This window comes from Zosterops lateralis, assembly GCF_965231275.1.
Source record: "Zosterops lateralis genome assembly, chromosome: 14".
Taxonomy (NCBI): Eukaryota; Metazoa; Chordata; class Aves; order Passeriformes; family Zosteropidae; genus Zosterops; species Zosterops lateralis.
This window is the reverse complement of record NC_139774.1, coordinates 8,611,696-8,627,501: the sequence shown is the minus strand read 5'-3', so window position 1 is coordinate 8,627,501 and position 15,806 is coordinate 8,611,696. Positions and strand designations below refer to the sequence as shown.

Below are 15,806 nucleotides of genomic sequence, written 5' to 3'. Positions count from 1 at the left end.
GTGCCGCCGCCACGTCCGCGGAGGGGGCCAAGATGGCGGCGGCCGGCGGCGGGCGGCGGGGCCCGGCGGGCCGCGCTCTGTGCTTGCTGCTGCTCTGCGGCTGGGCCCTGGCGGCCCGCGGGCAGGATTCCCTCGGTGAGCGCCAAGGGGCCGGGCGGGGAGGGGCTGGCTGCGGGCTGTGGGCGCTGCGCGGCCCCCCCGCCGGTCTCTCTCACCGGTCTTTTCGGTGGGGCCTGGAGCGCTGTGCGGCCTCGGCCGGCGCGGGTTGTGAGGTGACCGGGCCTGGCCTCGGCCTCTGGTCTGCTTGGGGCTGGGATGGGGTCAGCCTGCCCTGGGCTGTGCTCAGGGGAAGGGCAGAGCCCGGGCGGGGGGCGGGAGGCCGCCCGCCAGGTGTGCCCCGCTTTTGTTGCTGTGAAGAGCACTGTAGCTGGTTACTTCATTCATCAGAGTTGGGATTTTTTTCCTAAATACTCTGGCTGCGTGCTTGGTTTTAGTCTCCCCTCCCCATGAAATTAAGTTTATGTTATTTTGCAAGTTGACTCCTATTTAAGTGTTTTCTTTCTGCCCCTTAAAACTACAGGCGGTTGTAACCAAAGGGTAATAAATGCATGTTTCAAGGGCAGTGAGTCTCTCTTTGTTTTGGATGGAGTACTGGCTGGCAATGAAGAGAAGGGAATTACTGAAGGAAAAAAGGGGAACTGTTTGATCCATCAGTTCCTTCTGTGCTTGTCAGTCAGAATCTCCACACCAGCTCTATTTTTGTTGCCCTTCATCTGCTCTAATGGGTAGGCAGTAAGAATTTGGGACAAACCTGTAGGAAACAGAGAGTTTTTAACTTCAGGAGTCATGAAGCAACTTGCTTTCACTGGCAGTGAGTTTTAACCATGGTGTGTTTTATATGTGGGGTATTTGTGTTGCTAATTCTGTCACCATGATTGAACATTAGTCTCTTTCTGAAGCTGAGGCATCTCGAGATCTAAAATCATCTGACAGTGCTGTGTATTTGTAAACAGTGCAACCACCGTTTATAATGCCAAATAGTTTTGGGTAAATCTCATAAATCTGTTGTGGTTTAGCTGCTAAACTTCCAGCTGCTATTAAAACAAAAAAACTCCCCAAGCATATTTTAGGAACAATAGGAAATTGCTCTTTCTCAGTCTGGAGGTGCAGCAATAGCTGCTGGGAGTCCCTTGCATTTAAGCATACATCCTTCTAGAACTTCTATGATAAAATAAATTCAAGAATTATTTGAAGTGTGAGGCCAGATGCAATATAGTTTTGTAGGCAAAATATGCTTGTTTGTATTTCAGACAGTTTAGCTATTACTCTCTAATAGTGTTTGTTTGGGGAGGGTAGCAGTGAGGTTGACCTCACTCAATATGCCAGCTAGCTATAAATATGAAATTACCTTGCAACTGCCTTTCCTTATATTTATCTCTGCATATGCAACTAGCTGGTTTAAACCCGAGGAGAGAACAAAATTCCCTAAACTTGTCCTGGGTAAGAACTGAACAAGTTAATGTCGATATAAATTCAGACAGGCAGTTTTTTCAGTAGCAAGATGTGTAGATGTGTAATGGCTGACTTTGGACTTCAGCAGAGTCACCACGGTGTCTGCTTGATGTGAGATGAGTCTTCTGTGTTTTACAGCTGGTTAAAGAGTAATTCATACTGCAAAAGTGTGCCATGTAAACAAGAGCTCTGTTGTAACTGAACCTCTGCAAATATCCAAGTTCCATGAATAACATGATTCAGTGTCCCCTCTATAATATTTTACTTACAAGTAACCTGAGACAAGCAGTTGGTTGAATGGTTCATTTCTAGAGACTGTAACTTTCCTGTGAAAGTGTTTAATGAAAGTATTGCTGCTTTTGTAAAATGAAAAATTAGTTCGGCATGCCAAAATACAAGGCAAGTGTAGTTTCCCAGTTTAAATGAAAATGCAGTCTGAAAGTCTAAAATTTGTTCCACATTTTCAAGGTGCCTCTGGATTTGAATCTGGTAGTGATGTACTGCAAACATGAATAGTTTGCTAATTTTTAGGTTAAAAAAAATTGGCTGTTAAACTCTCTCTGCATCTTTTTTTTTTTACTGTCCTTTGGATAGAGAAAAGGGACAGTGGACTCTGCATCTGGATTCAGTGCTCACCTTATTTTTTATGTGGCTCTGCAAAGCCCTCCCAGCACTGGAGAGATGCTGAATTTGCCTGAGGATGCATTGTCACAGTGCTCTTTCTGACTTAGTTCATTACAATAACTGCTGCCAACAAAAGGCTTTCCTTCCTCCAGGAGCATGGGCAGCATTTCTTTTTAAGCTGTGGTTCAGTAGTTTCATTTGAGTTAATACAAGGTGAGAAATCTGTTTCAGTGTCTCCAAATTCAATAGAAATTATTGCCTGGGAAGGTGTGCTGGGACTTTGTGTCCTGACTGAAGGGCACTTCTCAGCTTCTTCTCATTTTTTGTTGGTAAAACATGCAGTGGTGAAAGATGAAAAACTTGACTGCAGAAAAAGCTTTCCTGAGAACATCCTCCTTTGTAGACCTTCCTTCTGTGGGAGGAAGAATTTGATGATGGAGAAAATGCTAATCATGTATGATTCTGCAAGACATCATGAATCCACAGAGGGGAGGTTGACATCTCTTTGAAGTTCTTATGTCTGGAAAACAGGCATGCAAAGTTTTTCAGGGGCACTTTGCCACACTAATCTAGAAGGCATGTGCTTCCAACCTTTAGTTCCTGTCCTACTCAAGACGTTTTTTTGGAAGTTGCCAAAGTGCAGGAGTGTGTATTTCTGCATATGAACGCCAAAAGGTTTGCAGTGTGGCATATGCTGTGTTCTTCATATGATTTCTTGTCTGTGAAGGAAATTCGTGGCCACAGTTTTCTGTCAGAGGAGAAGTCAGTGCCTTGTGCCTAGTGCTGATTGTTTCTCATCTTTTTCTCAGGTCTTGTGAAAGAGGATATACTTACAAGAAATATTTCTTCTACAAGTGAGAATGAAACACTGAGTAGATCCCAAAATTTGACAGACAGCTTGCAGGGTTTAACCTCAGCAAGAAAGGAGGCATTGCCAGCAACAGCCCAAATCAATTCTGTGACTGCAGGAAAGCCACCTACAGCCAACGGTGACTCTTTGTCACATGTTGTCCCTGCCAGTCCGGGGTCACAGGTGGATGTTGATGCTTCTGAAGATACTAAAATTGAGGAAGAAGATCTTCTAACAGATTTGAAAGACACACTAAGTAGTTCCCCAGCCATCATAAAAGAAACTATGGAGTCAGATGGAGATGACTATGCTTATGAAATGACACCGAATTCCAGATACAATCCAGACCTTCTAGACATGTCAGAAGATGACAACTCTGACACCATCAGTAATTACAATGAGGAGATCAAGACCCTTGATGAGAAGATAAAAGCTGTTTCTGTCTCAGGGTTGGATGAAGAAGAAGACAGCCATTTCTTTTTTCATCTGGTTGTAGTTGCCTTCTTAGTAGCTGTTGTTTATGTCACCTATCACAATAAGAGGAAGGTAGGTGTGCTCTGAAAGGCTGAGAGAAACAGATGTAGTGTTTAAAATAAAGGTGCTTTCCCTTCTACACGTTTTTAAGAAGAGGAACTTAGCTTTTTGAAGAATGGAATCTTTGACCACTTAGTCTTGTGTGATACTAATATGCATATCATTAGTGTAATTTTTATCTGCACAATGAAAATGAACTTGAATCAAACATTTACAATAAGAAAATGAGTTAATTGGTACCATCTGTAATCAGTCAGGACAGTAATGGACACTGGCAGTGCACAACATGAGTTCTGTAAAGGAGACCTGAGCCAAGTCAGGTGGGGATGAAGGATGAACTATTTTTTTTTCTGCACAGGAAAACAACAAATTAATGGAAGTTTAATTTCAAATTGTGTGGGAATTTTCTTGTTATGATTGTGATAGTCCTTTTAACAGTCACTTTAATGTGGTTTTTATATCATAGACATTCTGAGGGTGTAAGTACAAACTTTTAGAAAATGTTTAGTGCTGCTTCCAGTTTTACATAGAGAAGCCACTAAGTTATTATTTTTAGGTAAATGTTTCTTCAGTACAAATTAATTCTCTGTGTCTCAAAAATAGCCTGACTGGTGTTATTTCAAAATAAATTGCTAGCATTAAAAATTAACTCCAGCCCAACCAGACACAGTAGAGGTGCATGCACAAATTTGTATTAAACCATAGATTACTTTTTAGATATGAGTAAAGTTCAGTCTTTATCTTTGGGGGAGAACGCTGATTTGGATGAGGATTTGCAGGACTATGAAAAGAAGGCAGCTAAAACCCCAAAACCTTATTTACTGTGCAGTGGCCTATTTGTAATGTGCATTGCCAACTCTATAGGGGAAGATGTTGAAGACTGTTGCATTTTGAAAATTTATCTGAGAGTTTAAATTAGTGATTAAAAAAGGCCTTGTCTTTGCCACAGTAATGTCCTTTACCTCAAGGGGGGTAAACCCATGATGTCAGTAGCACTGTGCAGCTTTCTATCAAACCCTGAATGTTCCTGCACAGCATCTCTAAGTTGCCCCATTTTTCTTTCAGATCTTCTTGCTGGTGCAGAGCCGCAGGTGGAGGGACGGGCTGTGCTCCAGGACAGTGGAGTATCACCGTTTAGATCAGAACGTTAACGAGGCGATGCCTTCCCTGAAAATAACCAACGACTACGTGTTCTGAAAGCACTGTGATTTGTTTGCTGAACTTAGCACTCTTTGCCTGCCAGTCATGTAATGAATGATATTCAGGTACTCTAAATAAGCTGCTTGTACGGAAATGAGATGTACTCTCTTTGACCTGGATGTTTTGGAGATTAAATCTCATGGAAGATCAAGGGCATGATCCATCTGTTTGCTACTTTGGTCGGGTTTTTATATCAACTGTAAAGATAGCGAGTTTAATAAATTAGTGCTCTTTCCATTCATTAAGCATCATTCCCTTCTGTCTGGAGCAGTCTTAATAGACATACTACAAAAAAATAAGCATAAAATATTTTAGGTCTAATAAATTGATGACTTAGGCACCACTAAATCAAATTAATGATCTCTTTGGTAATCACTTACATGGCTTATAAATTCCACTGTATTGCAAACTTAAAATATAATTACTTTTTTCTTTGCTGAAATTCTGATGGTGCAAGTCTTTAATCTCATTTTTTTTCTGATTCTGTTTCCTTGTTGCATAATTTGATCCTATTTTGGCAAAATAGCTAGAATGGCAATTTAATAATTTCTATATGTGTTCATGCCGTAAATAATTTAAAAAATTATTATGTATAACTCATTTTATTTCAGAAGTTTTATACCATATATTTCCTAAAATGTTTAATGTGTTTGTGAAGGTATGCAGCTCCTTGACTGTCCCTTTTTTTTTTTCTCTGATGCTATTTATGACTACTTCATTGTCTTTGTAATTAATGAGTGGAAAACAAGCCTTGTTGAATAATCTTACTAAAATATAGATAGCTGACAAGCTTTCAATACATCAAAGCTTTCTGTTGAATTTTAAGACAGTTGGGAAATGGCTATGTGATTTGTTATATTATAAATGGGAGAAGCTGTAAGAATAATTTATTTGGTTGTTTTTTTGATCCAGGTAACAGACAGGTGAAAGTAAAGGCTGTGGGAGCCTCCAGTCTGTGGACAGTGCACTCTCATTTTTGACAAACATTTACTCATTAGTGTAAATCAAGTTACTGCTACAATAGTTTTTTTTTTTTTTAATTTGTCTTTTGTACTTCCATTATTTATGTTTTCATGAGTTGTAAAATATAAAATTTTAGTTTTCTGTACATTCTGTTTGTGATTTAGTTTTCAGACTGATACATTTGTAAATAATGGTGAATCAGAATCCTATAATTAATGACTTGGTATTCAAGTAGTTATGTAACATTTGGAAACAAATCAACTTCACGCCTGTTGGCATGAGGAGTCAGAAGGCATGATACTGTCTTAGGAATGAAATGCTAAAAGTTCTGTATCCTACTGTTAAATGCATTCTTTTCATAACCACAGGAAGTAAAGCACAAACAAAATATCCCAAAACTCTTTTCTTGCAGTAATTTTTATTGTATTTGGACTTGTATCACTTAATATTTTGAATAAGGTTTTTAAAATAAATGACAATAATAAGCCTGTGTTTCTTATCTCAACTATTTCACTGCTTTTATACAGTAACTTAAGATAAAGAACTTGCTTATACTGGAAATGGAAACCATTTAAAAACCATCTCTGTTGCCTGTACTGGGTGCATGAAGATTTGTTATATCTGTTGTTAAATGGTATGTAAGGTAGATAGGAAGGCTTAAATTAAAGCTATGGAAATTAATACATTCTTTAACATGATTTATGTAGGTTAAGTTGTTTAGTCTGTAATTCTTGTGGAAGATACTTGAAATTCTTACCTGAACATACCTACTTTGAAGTGTACCACTTCTGTGGTCACGATCTAAAGGGAAAGGTTACTTCTCGAAGCTCCTTTAGGATGTTTAAATATTGGAGTTTGAGGAGGTGGCTGATGTTTTTGCATCCAAGAAGTTCAGTAACTTTGTCCTTTAAAAAAGTGACTGATTATGAAGTGTAGTGATTTTGACAGTAGAAAATAGTAGGTTCACCCTTGGCAGAAGCTTTTGTTCCTTTCAGCTTGGTACCACAGGCCTTACACAGAGCCCATAGTGAGCAATGTGACTGTGCAGAGGTACAGTGATACCCATGTGGGAAATCTCATTTTCTCTTCAACTCACCCAGTGAATTAGACCATCGAGACATGTTACATTTTCAGCCAATTATCTCACTGTAATAGCTACAATATGTTTAAAAGATGCAGAAAACTAACATCAGTCTAAATTAGTAGAAATAAGGAATATTCTGTTATTTTCTGGAGTTCATAGATAAGAACTTCATTCATGCTGGCTGTCTTCCAAAGCTGTTGAAGGGCAGTTCAACTGGTGGAATAAAACCAATGTAAATATGTTCTTTCAGCTTTCTGAACAACTAACAGTGTCTTCTTTAAAACTATATGTTCGAGGAATAATCTTGCATTTCCTTGCCTTGCTTCCTTCAAATGGTCCTTGTGGATAGGCTGTGTCTAAGGAGAGATATTTATTCATCTTTACAGCTTTTAAGCTGTTCCTTACAACAAACCCACTAACTTCTGGAGGAGGAATGCACACGGCTAATGGCATGATTGAGAGCTTTCCCTAAAAAGCTCACAGAAGGCAAAGGCCTGGATTAGCTCAATCAGTAAATCAGGTTGTTTTGTAGTCAGCACATTTTAAAATGCTTGTAGGTTTAGCTGTGCCATGACAATACCTGTCCCACAGATGTGGGATGTTCATTAGCTGTTTAGGCCTAATGACCTGCAGCTCCCTTGGGCTGGACTGCAGGTGTTAAATCAATCCTCTGCACTTGATGAGCAGTTATTCTTTGCTGGCTCTACTGTGGTGCACGTCCTCTGTCACAAAAAATAACAAAAGCTTTTTAAAAATAGAAATATTTTTTAAAATTTATGTTCTTCACTAATGATAATAAGGGCAGCTTGTAAGAATAATTTTAAATTAAAAGGGAATTAATATGAATTTGAAATACTTGAAGCTCTTTAAACAGTGAGTTTAGTTTGGGGAATTACCTAACAGGTGCTCTTTTTGGATACTAATTTATTGTAAGGACTTGTGGTGAGTCTGTCAGGTTGACAGTGACTGCAGCAAGTTGCCCCAGGAGATGGTTTGGTCACAGCGGTGTTAGCGAATGTATCACAGCAAATGATACTGTCATGATAACATCAGTTCTTGAAACCTGTCCTGTGTTGATGCCCGGAGTTCGGTAACAGAGGCTGCAGTGCCAATTACCGGCGGTGATTTGTATCGTGAATGACACAGCCTGCCCTCCCGTCCCTGCTGCGTGGCGGTGGAACAGTGTAGCCGCATTTGTAGCGAGGTGATCCCGGAAGCCAAGTTGGCAAATGTCGCTCTCGGCTCACCCTGGCCCGGGTCGGTGCCGAGTTGTTTCTCAAGCTCGCTTGTGGCTCATTCTCCCGGGGGAAGGGACCTCGCCCTTGAGCAGGTGAAAGGTTTGACATGCACACAAATGACTTTGATTTTTTTTCCCCCGCAAAGATATTTTTTCATTCTCAATAGCCCTTGGACTGTTGCCTGAGCAAAGGGAAGTGCTTGCTGAATTGGCTTGGGCGGTCAATAGCTGTTGCCTAATAGCACCAATAAAGAGGGAAAGGTTTTTCCTGCTCCGGTTTTACAAGGGCTCCAGCAGCACCAGGAGAGTGCAGCATATGTCATCCACTGTGCAATAAAAGAGCCATTTGCTGATGAGGCAATCAGGGTTGAACTACTGGGTTTTAATTTCTTTAGTTGAATTTGCTTGTGGAAAATTAAGAGCAGGCAATCAAAAATTCATAAAGTGCTGAGATCAAACAGAGGAAAAAGCAAGTGGATTTATGTCACATCTTACCAACAAGAAATGTCTTGATGAATTTCTTTAGTGAAGAAAGGAAACTTTCTCACATTAAGGTGAATTATGACTTCCATCAATATTCTGATAAAAGGAATAAAATATTCCTGAAGAGCTTTCTGATTAAACTTCCCAAGATGAAAGTTCAAGCTCTATTTATGTAGGTTCTTGTTAGTGGCTGGGTTTTATGAAATGAGGAAAGAAATAATGAATAGGGTAGTTTAAACAAATGATACATTTCACTTTTACTATCCAGGAAATCAGGTATTTTAAAATATTAATGGTTTAATTTTCATTTAGCAGCAGTGCATATTATTCAGCTCTAAGTCAACTGTCCTTGGCTGCTGCTCAGTTGTGTACAAGGTGAAGAGAGAAGGGTTTATCTGAGCAGGGTGCTTTGAGTTATGGGAAATTAATTTGCAAGGTGGAGATGAAAAATGTCATATCTCTTAAATGAATTTCAATGCTATAAAAATAATAGGAAGGGAAAAGAGAGAGTTCTGTGTCTCTAACATGGACTCCTATTAATAAAAACATTGGGCCAAGGGTTTTCAAAGTTATAGTTAGTTTAGAAAACCTGTGATGAGCCACAGAGGGGAGATTTTATTTGCTTTTATTGTTGGTGGAAACTTGGCATGCTGAGCAAAGAATAACCTGGCTGGCAGCAGGTACTTGCTCAGGCTTCAATTTTCTGCCTAAATTTGGAGGCAGTGAAGCCTCCTGGGGTTGGGGGTACAAGGGACTTATCTGGCAGCTGTTCCTGCTCTGTAAGGGAAGGAGCAGGGTGTCCCAGCAGAGCTCCTCACCTGAGCTGCTGTCAGGAGTGAAGCTGCAGGTGTGTGGTCAGAGGTCCTGTGGGCAGCACTGGCCAGGGCCTGGTCACTGAGAGCCTGACAGCCCCAGGGGAGGCTCTTTCTGTCCCTGCCTCGCCATGCTGCCTGCTCTGGAAGGTAACCAGTGCTCTGGAAGGAACCTACTGGTTCCTAACACAGGGAAAAAAATCTGCTTTCTTTTTGACTCTTATTCCTGTGCTGGTTTCAGTCATTTTAGGGTGCTGAGCTGGTTGACTGTGCAGCCAGACCAGCGCCAGAGGTGGCTCAAGTCAAGTGATGGGGGTAGTGATGGGGATATTGAGAGCAGAGGTGGGGCTGATCCCTGTTCAGTAGCAGCAAAGTGTTCATTTTTGTTTCTCATTACAGTTACATCATCGTTACCATCATCAAAGTTTCTGGTAACTAGATGGTCTCCAAGGTCCCTGTCAACCCAAACCATGCTGGGATTCTGTGATCCTAGAGCTGTTTCTAAGTTGTCTCATGAAGCCAAGCCCAAACAAGAACATTTCACATTGTAGAGGCCAGGTGAGCTATGGTTGTTACAGTCTTGGTAACATGATTTCTGCTGCTGAGAGGCCAAGCCAGACCGAGGATTTGAGGTCTTTTCTGGTTTGCATTATTTCTGGGGAAATCTCTGAGCAGACTGTCTGGGGAGGCTGAGGGGTGGTGCTGCCCCATGGCAGCGCTGGTGTGTGCATGGTCTACAACACCACAGCACTCCCTGTGCCATGCAGCTTCCCTGTGCTGTCCCAATTCCAAACTGAAGCTGCATTTTCTGTTCCTACAAGGCTGAGTAGCTTTATGGGAGTGCTAAATCCTCATGTAAGGCTGATAGAGCAGTAATCTTCAAGGCCATATATCCCAGCCTCCACAAAGCAGCGGAACTAACAACATCATTTTGGAACCTTTTTTTTTTTTTTTACTATCAAGTGTCCTTTAAAGAGAAATCCCTGTACTGGTTTTTGTTAAACTTTTCCAATACAGACCACATGAATGTCCTTGCTGTAATAAAAAAATGGTTAACACAAGAACTTCTCAGCTCCACTGTTTCCAATACATTTAACTAGAAATGGAAGAATGGCATCTCTTCTGTAATTGATCCTTAAATCATTATCAAAATCATTTAGCAACCTTCTAAAAGTTATTTTTAATTACAAGGTCTATTGCCTTGTTATTAACACTGAGAATCACCAATCTGTGCAATTTCCTATCTTGATTAAAAATAAAATATGTAGGTTGTATTATCCTTATTTAGATGCACTCATTGAGGTTTTATTAAAGATTAAGTGAAACCACATTTATTCATTTTGTACTATTCTGTAAACAATGTTGAAATGTTGGTATTTAAGGAAGCAGATGAGATTAAGAACTGCAGTTGAGTTTCACAGGTGTACCCAGGCTACTGAAATATTTAAAAGTCAGATTACATGAAATGGGGGATCCTTGTGTTTGTTGATCATAAAGCTGACCCTCATTATCAGATGGCTCTGCAAGGCAATAGGATTACATTGTATATTTTTGTTGCACCTCAAGCACCATCTTGCTGTGTCACACGGTGCCTTGTGAGGACTGATGGAAGTTCTTTTTGTCCTTGGGGAAAATGTTTATGCTCTCCATATAACTGTTCCCCCTCTACGAGTTTGGAACATTGAATTAAACCTTCAAAAGTACCCACTTAGCATAGTTTTTTCATTGCAACAAGCCCTAATGACTCACTTTAGGTGTATCTTTTCAGGTTAACTCATGCTTATTGTTAAGAGTTAAAATGCCAAATCGTGACAGGGTGAACCTTCTTGAATTGCAGTCACTGGGGCAAGGAACAGCTGATTATCTTTTATAAAGGTGCAAAGGTTTTTCAACATCTAAAATTGTGCTTTTGGTATTAGCTGACAAATTCTACCAGTTAATCTGGAATAGGTTTTAATTTCTAATGCATGCTGACAGTGAATCCTAACAGCTGGAGTGCCAGATGTTCAGAAAAGGAGAATTTTATTCCCCATTGTTTGGGGAGGAAAAGAAGGTTGGAGCAAAGGGCATAATGGCATCATGCAGAAATTAGGCCAAAATCTTCTGAGCTGCAATGTCACATTTTCAGTATCATTCCTGGGAAAGATTCTCTGCATTGGAATAGGTGATCCCTAGACAAGGAAACGTGTCTTTCATCCTGGGTACAGAGGGTTTGGGCTGGGGTGTAGCACAAACTGACAAAAGGGCTCTGTGACACACGATATCTTAGTAATGTTAGGGCAGTTTGAGGGGCAACTTTCTTTTGTGAAATTTTTATTTTAGTTTAACATAAGATGGGCAGTTTATCCAGGGGCACTCACAGGGAGCAGTTCAGGGACTGGGGAGGGAGGTGTCATCTGAAGTCCTCTGCTGTGGCTGAGTGGTTTGTGAGAAGGATGTTCTTTAGAATCATCCTTGGTTTGCATGGCACTGATCTGCAGGAAGAGCTTGTTAGAGATGACCAGGACAGCAAACTGGGCAGTTTCTTTAGCTTCCAACCCCAGAAAAACCCTATGCTCATCCTTTCTCATTTCAGTATGAATATTTTGGTATCACAGCACAAACAAGATGTATTTTGCTGCTGGTGGGTAGTGGCTGTAAGAACAAAAGAGTCCTTCTGACCTCTCTGGCACTTGCCTGGAGTGCTGCCTGCTCCTGCCTGGGCCTGGGCAAGCAGGCATTTAAACTATTAAATAAAAGTTGTATTGCAAAAAGAACTCAGTGGTGAGGCAGAGGAAGGTATTTTATCTGGCAAGCAATCTTACCTTGCTGGGGCCGTGAAACCATCATTGCTGAGGACAACTTTTCTTGAAGTAATACCCAGAAGAAAAATAATAATCACTTTAGATATTAAGATAATTTATTTTTCGCAGCTTTCCCTGATGCTGGCCAGCCCTTGGAGCAGCCAGCAGGGGGGAGTGTGGCTGCGCCATGGAAGGCACCTGGCAGGCAGCAAAGGGCTGGAAAAGTGCAAAATAAATTCAAGAATGAGTGTTAGGATAAATTCCTTTGGGCACAACTAACACTTGTGAGACAGACAGCATGAGCCCATAGAGCAACTGAGATGTGGAAGGGTCTTTTGGGGTGTTTACTTACTTTTTAAAAGCCCTCAGTTTATTTAATTAAAAAAATCTTCAAGAAACAGAGTTTTTTACCTTGGAGTAATGACCTCGATGATCTTACACTGTCTTTTCCAATCTAAATGACTCTATCTTCTTCTTACACTGCATTCCCAGGCCTTTATTTTTCAGTTTTGTCCTGAAAAATGTATATCTAACATCAGAAGCTCTTATATATTAATCCATCTTAGCTGTAACAAATTTATAAAAATAAAAACTGTCTCTACTCCTGGGGGGCTCAGAAAAATATCCTCCAGCTTTGAAATCACACAGTTCTCCTCTAACTCAGGGAAAAATAAATCTGTTTCCTCAATCTAACATATATTTCTATTATTGTGCAAGAGGAAAACGTTGGAAAACAAGGACACCAATCTCCCTAAATGTTACTGCACGGGAGCAGAAATTATTAGAAAGAAAAAAAAAAAGGTGCTATTTATAGGATTTTAATATGATGAATTTTACCTGACAGCACCTAACCTTTTCCAGAGCAATATACAAATGATTGCTATGTGCTTGAGTAAATGCAGACTTAGCAATACATCACCAAAACACCAGTTAATAGATTAAATACATGCACACTGCTAACACCTAGCTCTTGTTGAACTCAATGTCTGAAAAGTGCTTATTTTATGTCTGTAAATAGTTTGCCTGCCTAATTACTTGCTTAGCCATTTCTCCTTCCAATTACACACATGTAGTCATCATATGGGAATTGCTAATGCTTGTGGAGCTGCAATGTTGGGCAAAGATGTCTTAGAAACTCAGGGAAGGAATTTCTTCATTTGAGAGAAACATAAAAATTCTCGGCTCTACAGCAGCTGCTGTATCTGGGTGATCTCCAGTAGAGGTCTCCTTCCTTCTCCAGTACTAAAGGAAAAGTGCCCAGTGCTGAAAAAGGCTCCAGCTCTGGGAATTGTGCATCGTCTGCAGTATCTGTTTGTCATCGTCCTTCTTGAAGTCTTGACATGCTCCACAAGGGTCCCTCCAATTGCTCTCGAGCCACCAAGGATGAGGAGAACCCTTCTGAGGGCTGTGGAAGATGCACAGATGAGTTATTCTGTGCCCAACAGCTGAGAGCAGGAGAGGGTCTCCCATCCCTGTCCTCAGAAACCCCAGCCCCAGAGCAACTCAAGTCAATCCTGCACTGCTGATTCATTTTCATGTTTACAGCAGCAATTAACTTCTGTTAAAATTGACTGTCACTCCCACCAGGGAGCACTCAGAGCAGAGTTCTGCTGATGTTCAGAGGACTCTGATGTGCCTCTGAAGGCAGTCCTTCATACTATTCCTCCATGCAAAAAAATAAAATTAAATATAAAAGTCAAAGCAGTATTAAAATTGGTACAGCCATTAGCATGCCTCTTTACCCAAGATTAAGGTGATAGATTTCCTAACAAATGTTAATTAGAATCACCAAAAGAAAAAGAAAACTATCATGGCAGCATCCACCAAGCCTTCAGGTTAACTTTCTGCTTTATTCCTCTGTAACTTGCCAGTCCTAGAACATAAAACATGATCCAGAGGTGGAAACAGCATCAGCTGAGATAATGATAAAAATTTTCTATGTATTTCTGTCCAGTTCCCTGTTGTTTTGAGTGCTGTTTAATTCCCTCCCTACAATGAATTGCAAACAGATGCTTAGGTAATTGCAGGCTGAGGCTTTAGAGATGATGGTCCAGGCTCTGATGCTGTTACTCAGGCTGGATTACACTTACTTCAAAAGCGATCCCCCAGCTTTGGTACAATAAGCAAAACAATATTGAAGGGAAAAAAAGCCTAAACTGAACTGAGCACTGTGTGCAGCGCTGTAAAGGAAAGCTGCTCCTGTTGAAACGCCTCTGACAGCTTGTGCTGAAGTTGCAGGAAGGACAAAGTGGTCTCTTAACAGGTTTGCTTCTTTTTGCCAGATGGTCTCAGCCCTGTTTGGGTTTACAGAGCTCTTCCCCCCTCTGTCTGAATTGCTTCTGAGATTAATGTCAGCACTTTCTGCAGGAGGCTCCTCAGAGGGTGAGGAGCAGAGGGGCAACATTCTGGGTGAGGAAAGTAAAGAAAAGCAAATGCAAAAAATCATGGGCAGGTGTGGCTGCTTGGCCCTGGGTTGAGAGCAAGGGGAATGTGATTTCTTCCTCTCTCTCTGCTGATGCCTTGGCTTGAGGAAGGATGCCCTGTTGGGGTATGGATGGAATACCCAACTGTGAAAGGAGGAAAAGATGCCACTTCTCTAAAAGTAAACAGTTCTTTTTCCTCTATGAATGGCATTTGCTGCAAAGCATGTCTCAAAACGCCCTGCTGTTTGAGGGAAGGGATTGCCTGCATTCCCTTCAAATTAGGGAAGTCTTCTTGGGAATGTGGAGCTACATCAGTGTTCAAGGCTGGAGATGGGCAGGTAGATCTTGCAAAAACACTCAACAAGTTTTTGGGTCTGAGGGTTTCTCTGCTGTATCAGCAAACCTCCCCACACTGCCATCAACCCCCCCAGCCTGGTTATGTCCTCCCCAGTCCCAGGAATGCACAGCTCTACCAGCTTGGTCTTGCTGAGCCTTAGCTTGCAGTGAGAAACCCAGCAGAGATCGGGGCATTCAAACCAAGCAGCCAGTTTTCTATTCCAGGGCAGATTATCCTGAAATATTTACTATAGAGGGGCTGATGGAACCAGCATGTTCATGTCAAAATGTCTGACTGACATGTTGGTTTTCAAATAGCCCTTTGCTCTTGAGATACTTAAAAGCTTTTCCAAATATTTTCTTCCATCTCCAGGGACATAATCTGCTTGTTGCATTTCTGGTCTGCTAAAGATTTTCTTTTTGCTTCAGGTGAGAATATTTGAATGTCACAATTCTTTCTCCTTCCTAAGTGGGGCATTTACAGATTTTTATACCAGCAATTGGTTCTGGAAATTGCTGGTTGGATAAAGGTCTTTACTACAGAAATTATTTACATAATGCATCTCCTATTACCATCAATCCTCTTAAAAAAAAAGGAAAGAAAAACCCAAACCCTCAAATACTTTCTGCTTTTGAAAACACCAAAAGCCTGTTGCTTCTAGCAGAGCCTCCTCATCTTCTTCTGCATTGCTGAAGCTCAGGCCGTGGTTTAGACTTCATGTGCAGAGCGTAACTGCCCCAAATGCAGAATTTCAGGAACACTTGGCATGTGAAAGTTGCAGAATTTTGCAGCTGAATCCCTTCCTCTCCACTTAGACTTCTCACTATTTCACCACATTTTAGGGCTTACATTTGAAATTTTGCCTTTCCCTTTTTTTTAGACAGATCACCACTTTATAAATAAAGATATGAGAACTATGAAAACTCTGGAGAAAGATGGGTTTTGTGGTGATAAATTATGCAGC

At 40.9% G+C, this 15,806-nt stretch overlaps 1 protein-coding gene across 1 annotated transcript; it reads left to right on the top strand.

Annotated features, from left to right (window-relative positions):
- Positions 1 to 32: 32 nt before the first annotated feature.
- LOC310914912 (keratinocyte-associated transmembrane protein 2) lies at positions 33 to 6,190 on the top strand (the record flags this gene model as incomplete). Its single annotated transcript, XM_083871423.1, has 3 exons — positions 33 to 135; positions 2,946 to 3,532; positions 4,586 to 6,190. The coding sequence occupies 3 exons, from the start codon at positions 33 to 35 to the stop codon at positions 4,715 to 4,717; spliced, it is 822 nt and encodes a 273-aa protein (XP_083727549.1). The 3' UTR covers positions 4,718 to 6,190.
- Between the last annotated feature and the right edge of the window lie 9,616 nt (positions 6,191 to 15,806).